This window comes from Plecotus auritus (genome assembly GCF_963455305.1).
Source record: "Plecotus auritus genome assembly, chromosome: 2".
Classification (NCBI taxonomy): Eukaryota; Metazoa; Chordata; class Mammalia; order Chiroptera; family Vespertilionidae; genus Plecotus; species Plecotus auritus.
Genome location: NC_137771.1, coordinates 58,050,441 through 58,073,096, shown reverse-complemented (window position 1 = coordinate 58,073,096; position 22,656 = coordinate 58,050,441). Strand labels below are relative to the sequence as shown.

The window sequence follows — 22,656 nt, the reverse complement described above, 5'->3', positions numbered from 1 at the left end:
AGTTATGAATTGCATTTTGCACAACATGTTTTTTTGTGAACAGACTTCTCATGTCATCAAATTATATTGTAGTGTGGATGTCAAAATATAGAAAAATATGAACTGTAAAGCCAGGCCTGATGTTATCTCTTTCTCCTGTTAAATATAATAGTAGTCATTTAGTTTTAGCAAAAGAACATCATCCTTCAAGTGGAATTAATGTTTTTAGAGTAGTATTAGTTTGGTAGTTTTATTAGTTTAATTTATAATTTTATATTTATTTATAGTTTTATAAGAACTATAAACCTAAGGAGTTTACTTTCATGTATATATGTAAGTATCATTATACAAACAATTTAACACTTGGACCAAGTGAGAATTTTTTTCTTCTCTGAAAACAGTTCTGAATTGAACATTTTAGAAACTGTGAACAGAGCCTGTATTAGACTTCTAAACCTTTGAAATCCAGTCTGTTTCCTGTCCAGTTTTTCATTTACTATCCATAAACATAATGATTTTTAAATAAATCCACTTTTCGTCGCCAGTCACAATTCGATGCAAAAAAGACTTTCTTTTGTGCCACTGAAGCAACGTTTTACCGATGACTTTGGTTTTCCATTTGTCTTTCGTTCAGTTGATGTGGCATCCATTTTCCTTCCTTTAAAATCTTTCCCATTGCTTGTAAAGGATCAGAAATTGTTTGCTGAGCAAGAGATGTATTTATTATGTTAACATAGGGTTATTGTTCTTATACTGAGACTCAAAAGCATCTGTAGGAAAACCTGAAACTAATATAATGTTATATATCACCTCTAATTGAAAAATAGATTTAAAAATTTTAGGAAAAATATTGATTGAATTTATAATTTGAAGCTGAAATTATTACTTCTTTATGATATTGACATTGAGTAAATATTGAATCTTAAACCAAAAACATGGCCTAAAGCCGTGGTCGGCAAACTGCGGCTCGCGAGCCACATGCGGCTCTTTGGCCCTTGAGTGTGGCTCTTCCACAAAATCCCACGGCCTGGGCGAGTCTATTTTGAAGAAGTGGCATTAGAAGAAGTTTAAGTTTAAAAAATTTGGCTCTCAAAAGAAATTTCAATCGTTGTACTGTTGATATTTGGCTCTGTTGACTAATGAGTTTGCCGACCACTGGCCTAAAGGAATACTCTTTATTTTCATACTGAGATTGGGAGGTCAGTTCAGTCTTGTTTAATAGTGGCTTTTAACAAAAATAGATGATTAATAATAACTTAATATAAGCTAATCATCTTAAATTATTAAAAAGATAAGATATATTTTCCATTTTAAGACGAATAATTTCCATCATTTTGTGAATATGAATCAGTAACAGCTGAAGATCTGATCTTTGAATGTGGCGGAGTTGGAACCTTTTCAAAATACAAACCTAGCCAATTTTCAAGAAAAATCAAAATGATTCAGTTTTGAACTTTAATGTATTTGGAACATATGCAGCAGAACATTTTCTTCTTGTTATCTCCTGCCAAACTAGTTGCATATGCCAAATTAATCTTTCCCTTATGTTTGGGAAGCTCAAGTACAGGGTAGAATTAATAATTGCCTGATTCATGTCCAGCAGTTTTAATGGCAAGATAAAGGTAAGTATTTAAGAGAAATTTTGTAATTTTCTCTTAAAGAAAGTACATGCAAAAATGAAAATATTTCATTCACTCAGTGAATATTAATTGAATACCTACTATATACCAGGCTATATTACTGATTGTTACAGTGGTGAACCAGGGTAAATGAAGCCCTGCCCTCAGAGAGTTTGTAATCTAATGGGGGTGGTGGTGGGAGATGATAGGGATTTCAGATTCATAAATCACCTGTAGAATATAAAATACATAATGAGAATAGAGTATCTAAGTTGAGATTGAAATGATATGAAGATTTGGGAGGAGAGAAGTCTAAATTTGGTCAGTAGCCCCTGAAATGGGAAAGGCTTGGCATATTCATAGGACAGAAAGGTCAGTGTTGATGGAAGGAACATGGTTGATGGTAGTGGCCAAACAAAGCTAGAGAGATAAGAGACCACATTAATTGAGCTTTTTAGACCATGTAAGGAGTTTTGATTTTCCTCTAATTATAGTGGCGAGTCCTTTGGAGGGTTTTAAGTAAGAAAGTTTAATGATTTGACTTATTTAAGGAAGATCACCCTGGTGGCTATAAGGAGAATGGACTGTAAAAAGGTGAGAATGGAAGCAGGAAGCCAGGTGGGGAGCTATTCTAGTGCTGTCCAATCAAGAGATGATGGTGGCTGGTACAGGGGAGATGGAGCCAGTGAGGAGTGATTGGGTTGGAGATGTATTCCTGTATACACTGATTGCACTTGCTTCTGGATTATATGTTTTCATACTTAAGAATTTGTGCTTCTGACAGTCAAATTCTTTGGAATATCATAGTTTAACATGAACTGTGTAAGTCCTGAGAATGTCACATATTACTAATTTATTTTTAAATGTTTGGGGAAGACAGTGTGGTTCCTACAGCTTCCTCTTGTTATATGGCATAAAGTACACTCTGTTGGGAAAAAGTTTAAATTAGTAACTTCAAGTTCTGCAGAAAAATTCATGCCAGATTGCTCTAATTTCTGTACTTTAAAACTTATGCTATATAAGGATATGAAAAAAATAATTATTTTAAATATGTAATAATGATTTCAAATTATTTTTAATGAAGGAAAGAATGAAAATAATGCCACATGACATAAAGAAAATGTTTCTGTTTTTAACTTTTTGGTTTTATTTAAATAATATATTTTCTGGAATTTTTTTTTCTAGCCACATTGTTCTGATGCTTGCAGATGATATGGCCTGCAACCCTAGGAATCCCAAGCCAGCTACAGTATTTAGTCACAAGAATATGGAACTAAATGTATATGGAGATGATGTGGAAGTAGATTATAGAAGTTATGAGGTAAATTTTTAATCTAGCAACATTTTTGAAATGTAGTTATTGTTACTCTTAAGCTCTAAAATAGTGGTAGAATAAAATAGTATTGTTCTTTGTCTTCAAACTTCATACATAATAGTTATTGAAGCCTTGATATAACTCTGTCTTTGGAATTCATATTAAGGAAACAAATATAAGTAAAACTATCACAACATGAATATTTTAAATATGTATTTAGGATAAAATAATTTTATCTTTGTTTTTATGAGAGTACTAGAGGCCCGGTGCATGAAATTCCTGCACTGTGGGGGGTGGGAGGGTCCCTCAGCCTGGCTTGCGCCCTCTCGCAGTCCGGGATCCCAGAGAGCGGGCCTAAGCTGGCAGTCAGACATCCTTAGCACTGCCGTGGAGGCGGGAGAGGCTCCCGCCACTGCCGCTGCGCTCGCCAGCCGTGAGCCCGGCTTCTGGCTGAGTGGCGCTCTCCCTGTGGGAGTGCACTGACCACCAGGGTGCAGCTCCTGTGTTGAGCATCTGCCCCCTGGTGGTCAGTGCGTGTCCTAGTGACCAGTTGTTCTGCTGTTCGGTAGATTTGCATATTAGCCTTTTATTATATAGGATTTTAGTGAGGTTTCATATATTAACTTTCCTTTATAGTAAATGTATTATTTGTTTTTCATATTTGATCAAAAATTTTAAGCTTTATAATTTTAGTAAATATATTAATTGTGGAAAAATTAAAATGACTAACAAAAAACTCACCATATTTCCACTACTTAGAGGTAACCACTTTTAATATGCTTCTAGTATTTTTATGCATATATGATTAAAAATAAAAATGTAAACTTGAATAGCGGACTATACTATATTTTCTCCTTTGAAGTGTCGTTTTAAGTTGAATAGATTGTAGCCCAGTTGGCATGACTCAGTGGTTGAGCATTGATCTATGAACCAGGAGGTCACGGTTCTATTCCCCGTCAGGCCACATGCCCAGGTTGTGGGCTCAATCCCCAGTGTGGGGCCTACCAGAGGCAGCCAATCAATGATTCTCTCTCATCATTGATGTTTCTATCTCTCCCTCTCTCTTCCTCTCTGAAATTAATAATAAAAAAAAGATTGTGAATATGTTTAAAATTTGAAGTGTTCTTTGATGAAGTCTTCCTTGATAATCCTTCTTTAACCAAGTCTATCAAAAGTAAGACGCAATGTGCTGTGTTCCCAGAATTGTTTTGAAGCAATTTTAAAAGCATATGTATGTTCTCCCAGGCTCTAAACTCCTTGAGGACATGGCTTATATATTATGGATCTTATATCTAGCAAGTACCTTTAGCCCTTTAAAGACTTTAAAGAATATTTGTTGAATGATTAAATGTATATAAATGTTGGACTTTCTGTTTGTTTATTTAGTCATTATAAAATGTAGACCAGAATTTTTCCTTCCTTTTTAGCCGATAAGACATCCTATTAAAACACTTAACATTTTGCTGTCTTCTGGGATAAAATTAAACCAAAGAGCTTACACACACACACACACACACACACACACACACACACACCACAATCTAGAGAAAAGTCAAACAAAAAAGCTAGAAAGATCTGCTTTTTAAATTTAGATTTGTATAATATAACTTTAAATTAGCATTACGTTCTCCATGACTTTAAATATGCTTTCAAAGAATCCCAGAGGTGCAGAAATTCCAGGTTGGGAAATATGGTTTAAAGTGGCATGAATTTTTTACATGTTAAAGATATTCTTTGTGAAATTTAAGTAACAAAATGCACTAAAAAATCAAAGATACATAACTTGGGGATTATTCATGGACCGATCCATATGGTTTTATTTTTATGATTTATGGACCTGTCTTTCATGGTTGAACTAGAATTGATGAAGTGGTTGCCCAGATTAACTGCAATAGTTATATAGCTGAATTTATTTACAAGTGTCTATATATTTTTTTTACCTTCCTAAAGAATTGCCTATGAAGCCAGATTTATAAAATTCTTGGCAATACATTGCATAACTTTAAAGTTTTAAATTTAGAATTAACTTTTCCCCCCTCCAAGTAGTTTTTTTTTAAATGGAGGCAGTTATTTTGAGGTGTATCCTATCTAATAAAACATTTAATATGCAAATTGACCGTACCTCCGCTACACCACAAGCCACGCCCACAAGCCATGCCCACAAGCCAATCAGGAGTGAGTATGCAAATTAACCCTAACCAAGATGGCTGTGGCCATGGAGAGAGCAGGAGGGAGGCTTGGGTTTCCCTGGCGATGGAGGAAGCCAAGCTTTCCGCACACCCTGGCCGGCCCAGGCCTCCACTCAATGCTACAAAGTTTCAATTATAGAAGATAAATAAATCTCAACAAAAATGGCGGCAGCCACGGAGCTGGAGAGAGCAGGAGGTGAGGGTTGCCCCCGGCGATGGAGGAAACCAAGTTTCTGTAGCCCTGGCCTGCCTTGGCCTTCACTTAAGGCTACAAAGTTTCAATTATAAAAGATAAATAAATCCCAACAGAAATGGCTGCCGCCACAGAGTGAGCAGAAGGCTTGGCTCTGGTCCAGGCTACAAAGTTTCAATTATAGAAAATAAATAAATCCCAGGTACCAGGGCCTCTGATTGGGTTGCCGGGGGGCGTGGCCAGCCTGCAAACCACCACAGGCCCCTCGTGAAGGCCGCCCCACGCCCCAAGGGAACCCCCACCATGATCCGGAACACCCTTCAGGGCAAACCAGCTGGCCCCCACCCATGCACCAGGCCTCTATCCTATCTAACAAAAGAGTAATATACAGATTGACCATCACTCCAACACACAAGATGGCTGCCCCCATGTGGTCAAAGATCCTGCCCCATGTGGACACAAGATGGCCACCACAAGATGGCCAGCAGGGGAGGGCAGTTGGGAGGGACCAGGCCCGCAAGGGAGGGCAGTTGGGGGAGATCAAGCCTGCAGGGGAGGGCAGTTAGGGGTGACCAGGCCAGCAGAGGAGGGAAGTTGGGGGCAACCGGGCCTGCAGGGAACTGCAGTTAGGGGGGACCCAGGCCTGCAGGGGAGAGCAGTTGGGGGGGAACCACGCCTGTAGGGGAGGGCACTTAGGGGTGACCAGGCCTGTAGGGGAGAGCATTTGTGGGGTACCAGGCCTGCAGGGGAGGGCAGTTACGAGCAAACAGGCTGGCAGGGGAGCTGTTAGGCATCAATCAGGCTGGCAGGGGAGTGGTTAGGGGGTGATCAGGCTGGCAGGCAGAAGCGGTTAGGGGCAATCAGGAAGGCAGGCAGGCGAGCAGTTGGGAGCCAGCAGTCCTGGATTGTGAGAGGGATCCCAGATTGGAGAGGGTGCATGCTGGGCTGAGGTTTATCCCCCCACCCCATGCACGAATTTCGTGCAACGGGCCTCTAGTATTTAAATAATTATATTTTTAGTTTATTTCACTTAGTGTTTATTTTCAGTTTATATTGAGTAATACATAGAGAAAGGAGGAAGAATGTTTTTTAAAGTAAAAAAAAAAATTATCAAGTTTCCCTAAGTTCTATTTTATCTGATTTCTCTCTCTTTTTTTTTTCAGGTAACTGTGGAGAATTTTTTACGGGTATTAACTGGGAGGATCCCACCTAGTACTCCTCGGTCAAAACGTCTTCTTTCTGATGATAGGAGCAATATTCTTATTTATATGACAGGTAATTTCAGAATTTAGATATTTAATAATAAAATATATTGCTACTCTTTTCAACAAGAAATTTGCATGGATGATATTTTGGTTAAAATAGTTGATTTGTTATACAGTTCCCTCTGTAATATAGTTCTGATAATATGTAACAACTTGAAATAATATTTGAGAACAGTGTAACGTTTTGTGCTGTCCCTTAGTTTCTTATTTCTGTTCTTTTTACTATTACTCTGGTAAAGCTTATTATGTTTTACTTAATATTCTGCTTTAGCCTCCTTGCCTTCAGTTTTGTCTCCTATTAATTGTCCTACTAAAGTATTTAATAGAAATTTGCAAATCTATCCTTCCTCTTCTTAAACCTCTGGTTTCCAGTGATGGAGTCTCAAATATTAGTATGCATAAGGATTACCTAAATGCCTATACTTAGGCCTTTTCCTAAAATCCTGATTTAGTTTTCCTCCAGAGTGTGGCTCATGAAACTGCATTTTTAATCTAGTTCCCCAATATGAGCTGCTGTAGTCTTTTGTCTATACTTGGAGTGCTGTTGTAAAGTCCTCCATAATATAGTTATATTATTTATGGAGTTATACTATGTGTAATATCCTATCTAATAAAAGAGTAATATGCAAATTGACCATCACTCCAACACACAAGATGGCTGCCCCCATGTGGACACAAGATGGTTGCCACAAGATTGCCATCAGGGGAGGGCAGTTGGGAGGACCAGGCCTGCAAGGGAGGGCAGTTGTGGGTGATCAGGCCAGCAGGGGAGGGCAGTTGGGGGGGGGGGACCAGGTCGGCAGGGGAGAGCAGTTGGGGGGTACCAGGCCTGCAGGGGAGAGCAGTTAGGGGTGACCAGGCCTGCAGGGGAGGGAAGTTAGGGGTGACCAGGCCTGCAGGGGAGGGCAGTTGGGGGGACCAGGCCTGCAGGGAAGGGCAGTTAGGGGGACCAGGCCTGCAGGGAAGGGCAGTTAGGGGTGACCAGGCCTGCAGGGGAGGGCAGTTAGGGGTGACCAGGCCTTCAGGGGAGGGCAGTTAGGGGTGACCAGGCCTTCAGGGGAGGGCAGTTAGGGGTGACCAGGCCTTCAGGGGAGGGCAGTTAGGGGAAAACAGGCTGGCAGGGGAGCAGTTAGGCATCAATCAGGCTGGCAGGGGAGTGGTTACGGGGTAATCAGGTGAACAGAAATAGTCCAATACTCGGAAGGGAATTAGAAAAAGTATAAGAACTAAAATTACTAGTAAATAAGTAATAATATTAACATAATTATATTAATTATACTAGAGGCCTGGTGCACGAAATTCATGCATGGGGGGTGTGTCCCTCAGCTCAGCCTGCACCCTCTCCAATCTGAGACCACTCGAGGGATGTCCGACTACCCGTTTAGGCCCGATCCAGGTAGGATTGGGCCTAAACGGGCAGTGGGACATCCCTCTCACAATCCAGGATTGCTGGCTCCCAACTGCTCACCTGCCTGCCTTCCTGATTGCCCCTAACCGCTTCTGCCTGCCAGCCTGATCACCCCCTAACCACTCCCCTGCCAGCCTGATTGATGCCTAACTGCTCCCCTGCCAGCCTGTTTTCCCCTAACTGCTCTCTCCTGCAGGCCTGGTTGCCCCCAACTGCCCTCCCTTGCAGGCCTGGTCACTCCTAACTGCCCTCCCCTGCAGGCCTGGTCACCCCTAACTGCCCTCCCCTGCAGGCCTGGTCACTCCTAACTGCCTTCCCCTGCAGGCCTCGTTCCCCCCAACATCTCTCCCCTGCAGGTCTGGGTCCCTCCCAACTGCCCTTCCCTGCAGGCCCAGTCGCCCCCAACTTCCCTTCTCTGCCAGCCTGGTCACCCCTAACTGCCATCCCCTGCAGGCTTGATTGCCCCCAACTGCCCTCCCTTGCAGGCCTGGTCCCTCCCAACTGCCCTCCCTTGCAGGCCTGGTCCCTCCCAACTGCCCTCCCCTGCTGGCCTGATTGCCCACAACTGCCCTCCCTTGCAGGCCTTCTTGTGGCGGCCATCTTGTGTCCACATGGGGGCAGGACCTTTGACCACATGGGGGCAGCCATCTTGTGTATTGGAGTGATGGTCAATCTGCATATTACTCTTTTATTAGATAGGATAGAGGCCTGGTGCATGGGTGGGGGCCAGCTGGTTTGCCCTGAAGGGTGTCCCGGATCAAGGTGGGTGTTCCCTTGGGGCGTGGGGCGGCCTGGGTGAGTTGTCTGTGGTGGTTTGCAGGCTGGCCACGCCCCCCGGTGACCCAAGCGGAGACCTTGGTATCTGGGATTTATTTATCTTCTATAATTGAAACTTTGTAGCCTTGAGCGGAGCCAAGCCGCCTCCTTGCCCCATGGCCGCAGCCGTTTTTGTTGGGATTTATTTATCTTCTATAATTGAAACTTTGTAGACTTCAGTGGAGGCGTAGGCAGGCCAGGGTGTGCAGAAAGCTTGGTTTCCTCTATGGCCGGGGAAACCCAAGCCTTCTCCTCGCTCCGTGGCCACAGCCATTTTTGTTGGGATTTATTTATCTTCTATAATTGAAACTTTGTAGACTTGAGTGGAGGCCTACGCAGGCCAGGGTGTGCAGAAAGCTTGGCTTCATCCATTGCCGGGGAACCCAAGCCTCCTGCTCGCTCCGTGGCTGCAGTCATCTTGGTTGCGTTAATTTGCATACTCGCTCCTGATTGGCTGGTGGGCGTGGCTTGTGGGTGTAGCAGAGTGATGGTTAATTTGCATATTACTCTTTTATTAGATAGGATAATAAAAGGCTAATATGCCAATTGTCCCCTTGACCAGGAGTTCAACCACCAGGCAAGCCGGCCAACTGCTCATGTCCCCTCTCCCTGGCCAGGCTTGCCTGACCCTACCCATGCACGAATTCATGCACGGGGCCTCTAATATACACACACACTCACACACACACACACACACACACACACACACACACACACACTCACACACACACACACACACACACACACACACACTCACACACATTGAGTGCCAGATTATTATGCATTCAGAGATCATAATAATCTGGACGCTCAGTGTATCTTTTCAATTGCTTGCAGCAGTTTTAGTTTATACCTGTTGTCCCAATGTAATTTATAGTGCCTTCTTTCTTCCTCAGAAGTGTCCTGATATGTCCTGGTATTGCCCTAAGACACTTCTCATCTCCATGGCTGGTGTAGGCTCTTTTCTTTGCACTCCCAAATTAATCTGCTGTTTCTATTTTAGCATTTAAGTTATTATTACTTTTTTGTCTGGATATTTATTGACTTTATTACATTTTGAACTCCAAGGTGCCAATGATCATGTGTTTTTCATCTTTTTAACACCAGTGCCCTGTCTTATAGTAGTATTCAGTAAATATGAATGTTGATCAGTTGGTATTTAAACATTTTTTTCAGGACATTTCATTAAGCTGATGATAAAACAGGTGCACAATGATTCTTAGATGTCATAGCAAGGCAGTTACTGACCCCTACTTAGTGGTTTCCTTTTATTTATCTACCATTCTGCATTTATTTACAGCTTTTAAAATGCAATCAATTTATAAACCTTATAAGTTAATTTGGCAGAGTTAATGAAGTAGGAAAATTTTTATTTTAGTTTATTTAAGTTACCAGAAATTTTAAAGCCTTTGTGGCAAATAGGACAAAGTATAGTCTTGTAGCTTAGCTTTATTTGATGTACCAAACTAGGGGTTTTACAACAATTTTTTTTTTCTGAGTTGATTGATATGGAAGAAATTCCAGTAATCTAAAATAGGATTTTGTGAACGATGGTCCATGAAAGAGCTCCCTGTTTGGAAATCAGGTTTCAGTGGAACACAGTCGCATCCATTTGTTTTACATGTTGTCTATGACTGCTTTTACACTACAACAGCAGAGTCCTAAAGTTGCAACAGAGACCTTATGGCCCACAAGCCTGTAACATTTACTACCTGACCTTTTGCAGAAGGCGTTTGCTAACCCATGGAAGAAGATAGGAGGGTTGCTAATTGTAATATCGTAATAAAAATGATAATAACTAGTATTTACTGAGGCTTACTATACCTAAGGTAGTATTCTAAACCACTCTGTGTAGTTCATTTCATCCTCACAGCAACCAAAGGTGCTGATATGTAGAATTGATATAGGGTCGTGTGGGTTGTGCACTGCACTTAAGTGTTTGGGTAGGGAGGTGAGTGGCAGCTAAAATTCAGTATATGTTTACACTTACTAAACTGTGTGCCCTGCCATAGAGTTGTCTAATGGGAGGCAGAAGTATTTTCGCCCCACAAAGACATACCCGCTAACCACTTCTGAGCTCACAGGACTGCATATATTCAGAGGGGCAGTAAAACAGAAAACTTTTTCTATTTTGCTGCCCAGTGGGAGGTGCCTTTATAAAATCTGTACAAAGGAGCTATGTAGGCAGGTTAATGAAGGTCTTGCTGACACATTTCTCACTTTATAGCTGAAGAAACTGAGGCATAGAAAGATTAAGTAATTTGTTTAAGATAACACAGTCATTAAGTGGATTAGCAATTGTTAGAATCCAGACAGATTGAGTCTTTAATTCATTCTAAATGTCAGAATCTTCTGGTCAACTCTCCAGGGATGATATTTGATACTTGTAAAAACATCACTTTTTAAGTGATAACTACACTTTCTAGTAGTAAAGTATTCCAAGTATACACTGTGAATAGTACTGGCATACCATGAGACTGACTACTATCTTCTACTTCTTTCTCACCACACATGTTTGCTCACTGTGTGAGAAATTTTTACCTATGGAAACTCATTTCTGACCTAATAATGGAGCCAATGAGAAAATATAAATGTGCTTTTCTATAATTGAATGATAGAAAAACTCTTAAAGATATTATATCTACTATTTTTATGTCTATCATTATTCTCTTTCTAATTGGTATAAAATTAACTTTCACAGTGTTTTTTCTTTAGAGTATATAATAACAAGTGATATTAAACATTGCAATGAAAGAAGTAAATATTTATATCTAGATATATGTAGTTTGCATTAAAAATGTGTACATTTGATCTTTTTGACTCTTCCTATAGGACATGGTGGAAATGGTTTCTTGAAATTTCAAGATTCTGAAGAAATTACCAACATAGAACTTGCAGATGCTTTTGAACAAATGTGGCAGAAAAGACGGTAATTGGCAAATGATTACTTTTCACATGATAAATGGGTACCTAATTTTTCCCTGGTTAGATCCTACTTTATGAGATTTTTAATTTATTTGAATAATTTCTTTTAGATTTATATTTGTTATTTCTATAGAATGGAGTTATTTTTAGAAGAAAAAATTCAGAGTTATTAAAGAACGTGGAAAAAAGTTAACCTTTTAAGATCATATCTCTTATTATTTAACAATCTTTTTGGAGGAGATAAGAGTCCCACTAATAATGTTCTCCATTATTTAGGGGGATGATGAACATATATTTATTTTTCAACTTGTACCTATTCTTACTTTTTGCACATTCTCTGGCCCTCTGTGTGATAACAATATATTATTATTTGGAAAAAATGTTGAAATTACCATTAGCATAAAATTTGTAACTTGACTCACATTACAATGATATATTGTTATTAATCTAATGCTAAGCATCCCTTTAGTTGAAAGTTGTTATATGAACTTGTTGAGTGAATTTAAAATAAAACAGTGTGGTGATGGCCAGAAGGAAGTGGGGCAGGACCAGATGGAGTGGGCAAAGGGAGGAAAATGGGGACATCTATAATAGTGTCAATAATAAAAATATAGCCATAGCACTGCTTTTAATTTGATTACCTTCAATAAAAACCTCTGGGTACCTTTTAAACATATGGCACAGAGGGGAATGTGATGCTTATTTTGTCTTGAAAGTGTTAAAAGTATAGTAGAAGAGAATATGTACACAACTACGCTACAAATTAAATATTATAAATATTATAAGCATAAGCAGAATATATGAAAGTATTGAGGAGGAACATTTTGCTAGTTACTGGTTTTATCTTATTCATAGTTTACATTTATTGAATGCATAGTAGGTGCTGGGCATTGTGTTTTACATGCATTGTGTGATTAAGTTTTAATAACAGCTCCATGAAGTAGCTACTTTTATTATTCCTGCTTTTTACAAATGATTAAATTGAGCTAAACAGATTAAGTAACTTGCCAAGCTTTACACAACTAGAAAGTGCCAGCACTAGGATCCATGCCCCGGTGGTGCAATACTGTACTGCCTCACGTAACCTTAGAAGTTTCTTATCCTCAGGGGCCTCCACTGAGTTTGTCTCAGAAGTGTTATATTAATTGTACCTTCTATCACCAGCTTAGATATTGAGGTTCAAGATTACATACTTTCGCCTGGCCAGCTTGGCTCAATGGTTGACCGTCAACCTATGAACCAAGAGATCATGGTTTGATTCCTGGTCAGGGCACATGCCTGGTTGTGGGCTCGATCCCCAGTATGGGGTGTGCAGAAAGCAGCTGATCCGTGATTCTCTGTCATCATTGATGTTTCTATCTCTCTCTGTCATCATTGATGTTTCTATCTCTCTCTCCCTCTCACTTCCTTTCTGAAATCAATAAAAAATATTTACAAAGAAAGATTACATACTTACTTTCTAGGTGCATCCAGTGTTTGCGATAAACCTCTGAGAAAACTTATCTGCTCCCTACTTTCACTTTCACCAGTGAGGCAGCTCATTCTAAAATATATAGCTTATTATGTTTATTCTTTCACTTAAAAAAGCTTTTGGTGTTTTCTTCAAATTTATAGGATAAGATCCAGACTTTAAATTGGATACTTTATTTACAGATTGACCTAACCTACCTTTTTGAAATGAATTTCCCCAAATTACTTTTAAATCCTAGCTCTATAGTACAGTTCTCTCCTTTCCCCAAACATTTATACTTATTCACATGCATGTGCCTTAGCACAAGCGTTTTTCTTTGCTGGAATGGGCTTTTCCTTTCTTTGTTGGCTACAATAACACGCACTCTTCACTGCCCATGTCAGACATCACCTTTTCCTGACCTGCCTTTCTTTACGGTTCTCTCTGTTCCTTTCTCAGTGCTCTTACAGCACTTTGACTTTGCTCAGCAATATGAGGGCAGAGACTGTTGTATTTCCAGCTTGGTATCAGGCACATGGTAGGCTCTCAATAAATATTTGTAACACTTATCATACAGTTAGTTTATCATCTGTCTTCCAGTTAGATTTTTAAGCTCTTTGAGTATGGTGACTAAGTCATACGTGTGTGTGTGTGTGTGTGTGTGTGTGTATTTTTTTAATTTTAATTTTTTTTTCTGAATGTAGGTCAGTTTCTAGGGCAGCATGAGTACCAAGTACATGTTTGTTGAATTCAATATTGCGTATTCATTTGGATTCTGAATTATGTGGCACAGATAAGGGAAGGGGAAAGAGTTGGGACACAACAACCACTCCCTGTTGAGGTGGTTTTTCTGGACAGGATTATACTTTTAATATTTCTCATGTCAAATTTGTATTGGGAATTCTACTGAAAAGTTTCAATTTTTAACTAGTGAAATGACTAAGATATAACTTAAACATGTTATGCTATGAAAGTATTGTAAAAATATTAGTCAATGTATGATTAACAGCATGATTCATGTCAAAGATATTACTACTTTTCTTTCAGCTACAATGAGCTACTGTTTATTATTGATACTTGTCAAGGAGCATCCATGTATGAGCGATTTTATTCTCCTAACATAATGGCTTTAGCTAGTAGCCAAGTGGGGGAAGATTCACTCTCGGTAGGTGATTTTTACCATTTGTAAACTGCATTGTCTTTAGAATGTGTAGCTATTTCTCAGATCACTTACATGCTTAATGAGTATATCTGCTACTTCTTATTCTTAGACTTTTTCTAATACCTTAGAAGGAAACTTTATTACATTTAAAACATTGGTTATAATTATGCTATTAGACATACATTTTTTGCTTTGCTTTTAAAGTTTTTTTTTTATTGAGGTATAATTGACATTGGTTTTAGGTGTATAACATGATTTGATATTCTATATAATAAAAGCCTAATATGCTAAGTGTCCAGTCGTCCATCCAACCAATCAAAGTGTAATATGCTAATGATATGCTAAGGTTGCTCAACCGCTCGCTATGACATGCACTGACCACCAGGGGGCAGACAGTCGACTGGTCGACCAGCCGCTATGACGTTCACTGACTACCAGGGAGCAGATGCTCCCACTGGTAGGTTAGCTTGTTGTTGGGGTCCAGCCGATTGGGACTGAGTGAGGGACCGGACATGCCCTGGAGCCTTCCCATGGTCCCTCCCTGGCTGGCCTACCTTCCGCGTCCCTCCCCGGCCCTGATCGTGCACCGGTGGGGTCCCTCAGCCTGGCCTGTGCCCTCTTGCAATCTGGGAACCCTTGGTGGATGTCGGAGAGCCAGTTTCGGCCCAGTCCTGTAGGCCAGGCCAAGGGACTGCACTGGTGCACGAATTCGTGCACCAGGCCTCTAGTTTGTATATATTGTGAAATGATCACCACAATAAGTGTAAATAACATCTGTCACCATACACAGTTATATAATTTTTTTTTCATGTAATGGGAACTTTTAAGATCTCCTCTTTTAGCAACATTCAAATATGCAATACAGAATTATTAATGGAAGTTGCCATGCTATAAATTACACACCAATGTCTTATTTATTTTATAACTGGAGGTTTGTACCTTTTGACTCCCTTCAGCCATTTGGCTCACCACATATCCCCATGCCTCCAGCAACCACCAGTCTGTTCTCTGTATCTATGAGCTTGTTTTATTTCTATTCCATATTATTTTATTCTTTTTTATGGCTGAGTAATATGCCATTGTATATGCTTTGCTTTTTTGTAGCATCAACCTGATCCGGCAATTGGAGTTCACCTTATGGATAGATACACATTTTATGTCTTAGAATTTTTGGAAGAAATTAATCCAGCTAGCCAAACTAATATGAATGACCTTGTAAGTATTTGCTTGATTTGATTATAGCACATAGGTATGCCAATCTTAATGTGATCAGTGAACTCTATTATTATTCCCTGTACTACTAGGGTACTGTGCATATGCTGAAGGCGGCCTTGTAAAACCTCACTTTGAATCTCCCTTTATAGTAGTATCTCACTTTATAGTAGTATCTCTTTCTTTACTACAAGAGACCTATAGATTTAGCCCAGTTAACTTGCTCTTCCTTGAGGTACTTTTCTGTTTTCATTCATTTGCTCTGCTCTTTTCCTTACCAGAAATGTACTTTTTTATATTCACATATTGAAATTCTGCTTATTTTTCAGGAGTCAAATCAGAACCTGCCTCCTTCAGGAAGTCTTCCCAAATTCTTCCCTGTTGGAATTTGCATAAGATAAATAAAGCTTTTCAGAGCTTTATTTCTCTTTTGTATCATTTACCATAGTCTTTTTTTGAATTTACTAATTGAGTGTGAGTGTCTTTCTCACTTAATGGGAAGTTCTTGGAGTAGAGGGACCTTTTCTTACATATTTTTGGGCACCCTACAACTTCTAATACAGTACTGACATGGCTTGTTGAATTTAGCTCACTTTTCTACTGATCTTTCTGACTGGTTGTATCTTTTTAAATAAATCTACTTTGAGGTTGCTATTGAAAATAGGCATAACTGCCCTAGCTGGTTTGGCTCAGAGGACAGAGCATCGGCCTGCAGACTGAAGGGTCCCGGGTTCAATTCTGATCAAGGGCACATGCTAGGTTGCGGCCTTGATCCTCAGTAGGGGATGTGCAAGAGGCAGCCAATCAGTGATTTCCTCTCATCATTGATGTTTCTCTCTCTCTCTCACTTTCCCTTCCTCTCTGAAATAAATTAAAAAAAAATAAAGAAAGTGGGCATAACAAAAAGCTTGAAACAATTCTAGATTGGATAATTACTGTGCATCAATGACATTCACTCTCCCCCCCCGCCCATTAATTTACATCTTGTTCATGCATCCACATACTTCTTGAGTTATTACTAAGTGCCAGGCACTGGCTATACCCTAGTGCAGTGGTCGGCAAACTCATTAGTCAACAGAGCCAAATATCAACAGTACAACGATTGAAATTTCTTTTGAGAGCCAAATTTTTTAAACTTAAACTTCTTCTAACGCCACTTCTTCAAAATAGACTCAACCAGGCCGTGGTATTTTGTGGAAGAGCCACACTCAAGGGGCCAAAGAGCCACATGTGGCTCGTGAGCCGCGGTTTGCTGACCACTGCCCTAGTGAAAGAGGCAGGCACTGACCTTACCTTCATGTAGCTTCATAATGAAGGGGGTGCTGGGTAAACCTTGAGGACAGGACCATGTCTTATCAATTTTTGTTTCTTCTGTGAAGGTAACAGTAGGAAGTGTATGTAATAATAGGTACTTTATATGCTTTGCTGAGTGATTGAATATGTGTCTGTCCTTGGTAATTTATTGATGTGGGATATCAGGGTTAAGATTAACTTAAAAATTACTGTGAGATCTGTGTAGCAATGAAGTTGTGTTTTTAGACTATATTCTTTGGAGCACTGGTGTCTGCAGATGCCATGGATTTATTCTCATCATGCATAAACTAAAAAAAGTTACTTGCTTTATGGAATGGTTTCCATAGGTTCATAGCAGGAGAGCAAGGGGGGTATCTAGTGGGGAGGCTATGCTGAACTCACTGTGATCCAGAGCACCTCTCTTTTCATTTTTTTTTTTTACATATTGGGCTATCATGTAATTTTTTAAAAATATATTTTTTTTATTGATTTCAGAGAGGAAGGGAGAGGGAGACAGAAACATCAGTGATGAGAGAGAATCACTGATCGGCTGCCCCCTGAGCGCCCCCCACTGGGGACGGAGCCAGCAACCTAGGCATGTGCCCTTGACTGGAATCGAACCTGGGACGCTTCAGTCTGCAGCTCTATCCACTGAGCCAAACCAGCTAGGGCAACCATGTAATTTTTTATTTGAACTTAAAGTTTGAATGAAGGGTCATGATTACAAAACACTCAGGTAGAGCACCCCCCTAAAATAGATACAGATGTAGAAAAAAACAATTCTCTTGTCATAGTGTTGCATTTGCATTCTCACATATTTGAGGGTTCAAAATATACTTTGTAGCATATGATTCAAAAACTTCAATTTTTTTCCCTCTACCCTGACAGCTTTCCTTTTTATCAACTGTTCTTATCTATACTTACAATAGGGTAATATGCAAATTGGTCTGGGACTCGCTCACATAACGACCGAACAGCAGGAGGGTGGGGCAGCTAGCTACAAGTGGTGGAGAGCTATAGGAGGGTGGGGTATCGAGCTACATGCAGCTGAGAGCTATGAGCAGCGCTGGGAGGGGCTGCCAGCTGAGGCAAGTGGCAGCGAGCTACTCGCGCACGGATCCGTGCGCAGGGCCACTAGTGTCTTTATAACTTTCTTAGAATGTCAAGCACCACTATAGCAATGAAACTTTTATCTTTAGAAAGGTATTTTCTTTAGGTGGGGAGAGCTTTAAAAACACAGTGCAGTCTCTACTATATTGTGTTATGGTTTAATAACAGTTGTATGTGTATTTATTATTCTTACATATATTTTTTCAGTTTCAGGTATGTCCGAAAAGTCTATGTGTGTCTACTCCTGGACATCGCACTGATCTTTTTCAGAGGGATCCTAAAAATGTCCTGATAACTGATTTCTTTGGAAGTGTTCGGAAAGTGGAGATTACAACAGAGACTATTAGTTTGCAACCAGATTTAGGAATCCTGGAAAGCAGGTATTCATCTTAAATTATTATTCAAATAGAATATCCTAGTTTCACAATTTTTAATTTTTATGTAACAAGAGTAAGTGATGAAAGTTGGTGTTTGTAGATAAAATTACACATTTCTACCCAATCTTCATTTTATGTAGGCCCTATGCATTTCAGATTTATGGGCAAAAGCTATGCATATCAGTGAGAAGCTATGATCATGATTAGGATTTTGTCATAACTCCAAAATATGATGTTTGTAGTAAGATGACTTGAGATTTGCTAAAAAAAGACTAAAATGTTTCCCATAACTGGCTGTCTCGCAGCCATACTTTTCTGTTGTTGGAGGTGTATATAATGGCTCAGAAGACCTTTCATGAAAGGTCAGGTATGTGAACATTTCAAAAGATTAATCTCTAATGAATGTGTTTGCTGTCACCAATTGAAGTGGAAGGTATTAAATGATGTAACATTGAATAGGGAAGTTGGCAGCTGGGCATTCCCATAAAAAGGGAAGTGAGTGCCAAAAGAACACAGGTGCCAAATACATACTTCAAACCATAACAAAATGCTTGTTCAGAATTTCTTCCGGCTCCAGCAATCTGATTAGTTCTCTGACTGCCATGTGTTTTGGCTTCTAGAGCCTGAATGATTTGTGAGTCTGGTTCAGTTATATCTCTGGCTTTTCCCTAGTGCTGTATTCTGTTAATCTGCAACATTTTATCTGGGGCTATTGTAAATTTGAAGTGACTCTTCATCAACAGGTGCCACTGTTTAGGATTTGTTTTGGAGGCTTTTGGTAAAGGAATGGAAGAGAGAGGTATAAGCTAGGTACTTCCTTCTTGGGGAGTGGATTGTGTTTGAATGAGCAGTGAGTGTGCATTCATATGTGTGTGTGTGTGTGTGTGAGAGAGAGAGAGAGAGAGAGAGAGAGAAAGAGAAAGAGAGAGAGAAAGAGAGAGAGAGAGAAAGAGAGTAAAGGGAAATTAGTTGCTTTGGGGTATGTGAATTTTAGAAATATTTATAATGTTATTTTTTTCTCTGTAAACATTTTTAAAGGCAAAATACTTTGTTAGGATTAAATAGTTAATATCCACTTTCTTGAAATATATACTTTACTAGGTATTGACCTTTGTTATTTGTAATTGTCTAATGCTGTTTGTTGGAAACTCATACTCCAGGGAACATTTTTGGATGTCAGTAGGCAACAACATATACATTACTCTCAATTTTGAAACATTTAAAGGTTTGTAATTGAGATTATGAACATTTTAGGAATAAATTGAAAAATTAGCACAAAATTAGCATCTTATGAAAATTTAAAATTGATATTAATATTAATTATTTCCTATTCTGGATATTCAAGACCTTGGATTTCTTTTCTTTTCAATTTTCTAGAGCTGTTGGCTTAAAAAGTATTTTCTTAAGACAGCAGATTATATCCTATAGCAATATCACTTTTATTTACTGTTTAATACTGACTTTCAAATTACCTTTGTAAAATAGTTGAACTGTATCTTAATACTTAGCAACTAACCTTGAAATTGAGCTACTGTATGTCTTTATCAAATTAATTTTGTCATTTCCCTTGAACTTAAGTCTGTAAGATATGATATATCTTCTCTTAACCATATGAACACTGCATTAATTTCCTTTATAGTCAAGGACCATCTTTATACTTCTTCTGTACTTATTTTCTGTCCTCTTCACCTCACAAAATATTAAATATGTAATAATTGTACAATAAAAAATGATTTCAGTGAATTCTACTGTTTCATTATATATTATGGAAGAATGGAATTATTTATCATAAATTATCCCCATGTACTGTGTTGGATGCAAAAATAATTGATGCTGAAGAGTATCTTAATTTATCTTTAAGATAAACAGCAACAAAATGACAATGACAAAGCCCTTAATTTAAATAAAGACAATTTGATAAAGACATAAATATGCATGTCTTTAATATCGAGAAAATAATTTTAAACATTAAAGCCAGACACCATGCACCGTTGAATTAGAGCACCCTCTAGTGTTTATAAAATTTTTTTATTTAGAATATTGCTTACAGATGGTGTTATGATCACTGGTATAGGCTATCCAATTAATTTAGAAAAATTAAGTTCCCAAAATGCTTCAGGAATTTCTACATGGATGTTACAAATGTTATCTTGTATGTGGTTATATTTATATGCAAAAGTGAATGACAGTCATTGCTTTGAGAAAAGTATACTCATGAGAGATCAGATATTGTGAAAACTATTTTATTAAGGAAATTATGGGCTAGAATGTGTATGTATTTTTTCAGATCTTAATTTAAAAATATTAATACAGTAGCTGCTATTAAAATTGTCAGTTATACTTTAAAAATATTACTTCTACATTTACTAGGGAAACAACAGAACTGATTTGTTCAGACTTAGACTGTGTATATTTTATATTTTGTGTACTAGAGTATACTATACTAAAATCTAATATGATGAATAACTTAGTACAGTGATCGGCAAACTGCGGCTCGTGAGCCACATGCGGCTCTTTGGCCCCTTGAGTGTGGCTCTTCCACAAAATACCACGGCCTGGGCGAGTCTCTTTTGAAGAAGTGGCATTAGAAGAAGTTTAAGTTTAAAAAATTTGGCTCTCAAAAGAAATTTTAATCGTTGTACTGTTGATATTTGGCTCTGTTGACTAATGAGTTTGCCAGCCACTGACTTAGTACATAAAATTGACCGAAATAGCTATATGAAATAATTGTTTTTATATGTCTTCTGAAACTTAGATATTAAATAAGGTACAGTCATATAGTTATTAACAACACTTTATTTTGCATATGTCTTACTAATTGTATTATTAATTTATTTGCAAGAACAAATGAGGTAAAGTATGGGCTGACTAATAATCCTGGCTTTATAAAGTATGGGCTGACTAATAATCCTGGCTTTTATAATTTGATTCTAAGTTCTTCATCTGAATATACATAGGATGACTTTTGACAAGTATGCAGACAAATAAGCAGTCTACCCTCTTGAAAGATTGGGCTTTCTAGAATTTAGTCATAAGTCCATGTCAGAATTACTCAGATCACCAGTTTTGTGTCCTTACTGTATTAGGAAAATAACTTCAAGCCTATCGCTGTAAAAATATAGGCACATTTTAGTGTTACAAATGTGGAAGTCTAAATTCTTTAGGCATTGCCCAAGAAAAAAACAGAATACATTTTTTTTCTAGATGAGTAAACTGCGGCTGAGAAAGGCTAAGATACTGTCTAATAAGTGGTATAGCCAAGATACGAATGCCTTATATCTCTAAAAATATATATTTTATATATTATTCTTTTATAATTTACCCTGAGTTACTTGGCTTGTTTTCGTTTAAAAGAAAGTAAAATATAAATGTAGCTCAATGAAGTATCACAAAGTACTCAAGTAACCACCTGAAAAAAAGTAGAACAATGATGATATACTTGAAGCTGCCCTATTCTTTGTGCCCTTTCACCATCTCATCTCTACCCTCTTTTCTCCCCCAGAGTTAACCGCTATCCTAACTTTTATGGAATTCACTGTCTTGCTCTACATTTTAATTATATCACCTAAACATTATATTTTAATTCTTTTGCCAATATTATGTTTTTGTAATTCACTTATGTTGTTGTGTGCAACTGTAGTTTGTTCAGTTTTTAAAAATTAAAGTATAATTTACTTACAAAAATCACCTTTTTTTAGTATACAGTTCTGAGTTTTGACAGATGCTTATACTTCATCACCATGACAAACCATCACCTCGAGAAATTTCCTTATGATTCAATCCTCCCACTATATCCCTGGAAACCACTGGTGTTTTCTGTCCCCATGGTTTTGCTTTTCCCAGAGTGTAGTATAGTTATAATCATGCATTCTGTAAGCTTTAAAATCTGGCTTCTTTTACTGGCATAACGCATTTTTGGATCCATACCTGTTGGTTGTCACATGTATCAATAGTTAGTTCCTTTTTATTGCTGGGCAATACATGTGATACAGTTTATCCATTCACCAATGAGAAGATATTTGTTTTTGCCCGCCCCCCTCAGTTTTTGGCAATTATGAATAAAGCCACATTAAACATGTTTTCATTTCACTTGAATTAAATATCTAAGAGTGGGTTTACTGGATCATGTGGAAGTGCAAGTATAACTTTATAAGAAACTTCCAAACTACTTTTATTGTCATTGTACCATTTTGCATTTCTACAAATACCGGTAGTTGTTTCACATCCTTAATTACACTTAATATTATCTTTTTAATTTTATTTTATTTTTTATTTTTTATTTTTTTTTTATCTTTTTAATTTTAGTTAGTCTAGTAGGTATGTAGTAATATATCATTTTTATT

The 22,656-nt window shown here is 38.3% G+C and overlaps 1 protein-coding gene across 1 annotated transcript in view; it reads left to right on the top strand.

The window, feature by feature from the left end:
* PIGK (phosphatidylinositol glycan anchor biosynthesis class K) overlaps window positions 1–22,656 on the top strand; it is a 116,912-nt gene that overhangs the window by 34,948 nt on the left and 59,308 nt on the right. The window contains exons 4-9 of the mRNA XM_080656546.1: window positions 2,784–2,919; window positions 6,459–6,570; window positions 11,617–11,713; window positions 14,207–14,324; window positions 15,426–15,536; window positions 18,144–18,316. Coding sequence (XP_080512672.1) covers window positions 2,784–2,919; window positions 6,459–6,570; window positions 11,617–11,713; window positions 14,207–14,324; window positions 15,426–15,536; window positions 18,144–18,316 — 747 coding nt within the window. The remainder of the gene's footprint in view (window positions 1–2,783; window positions 2,920–6,458; window positions 6,571–11,616; window positions 11,714–14,206; window positions 14,325–15,425; window positions 15,537–18,143; window positions 18,317–22,656) is intronic.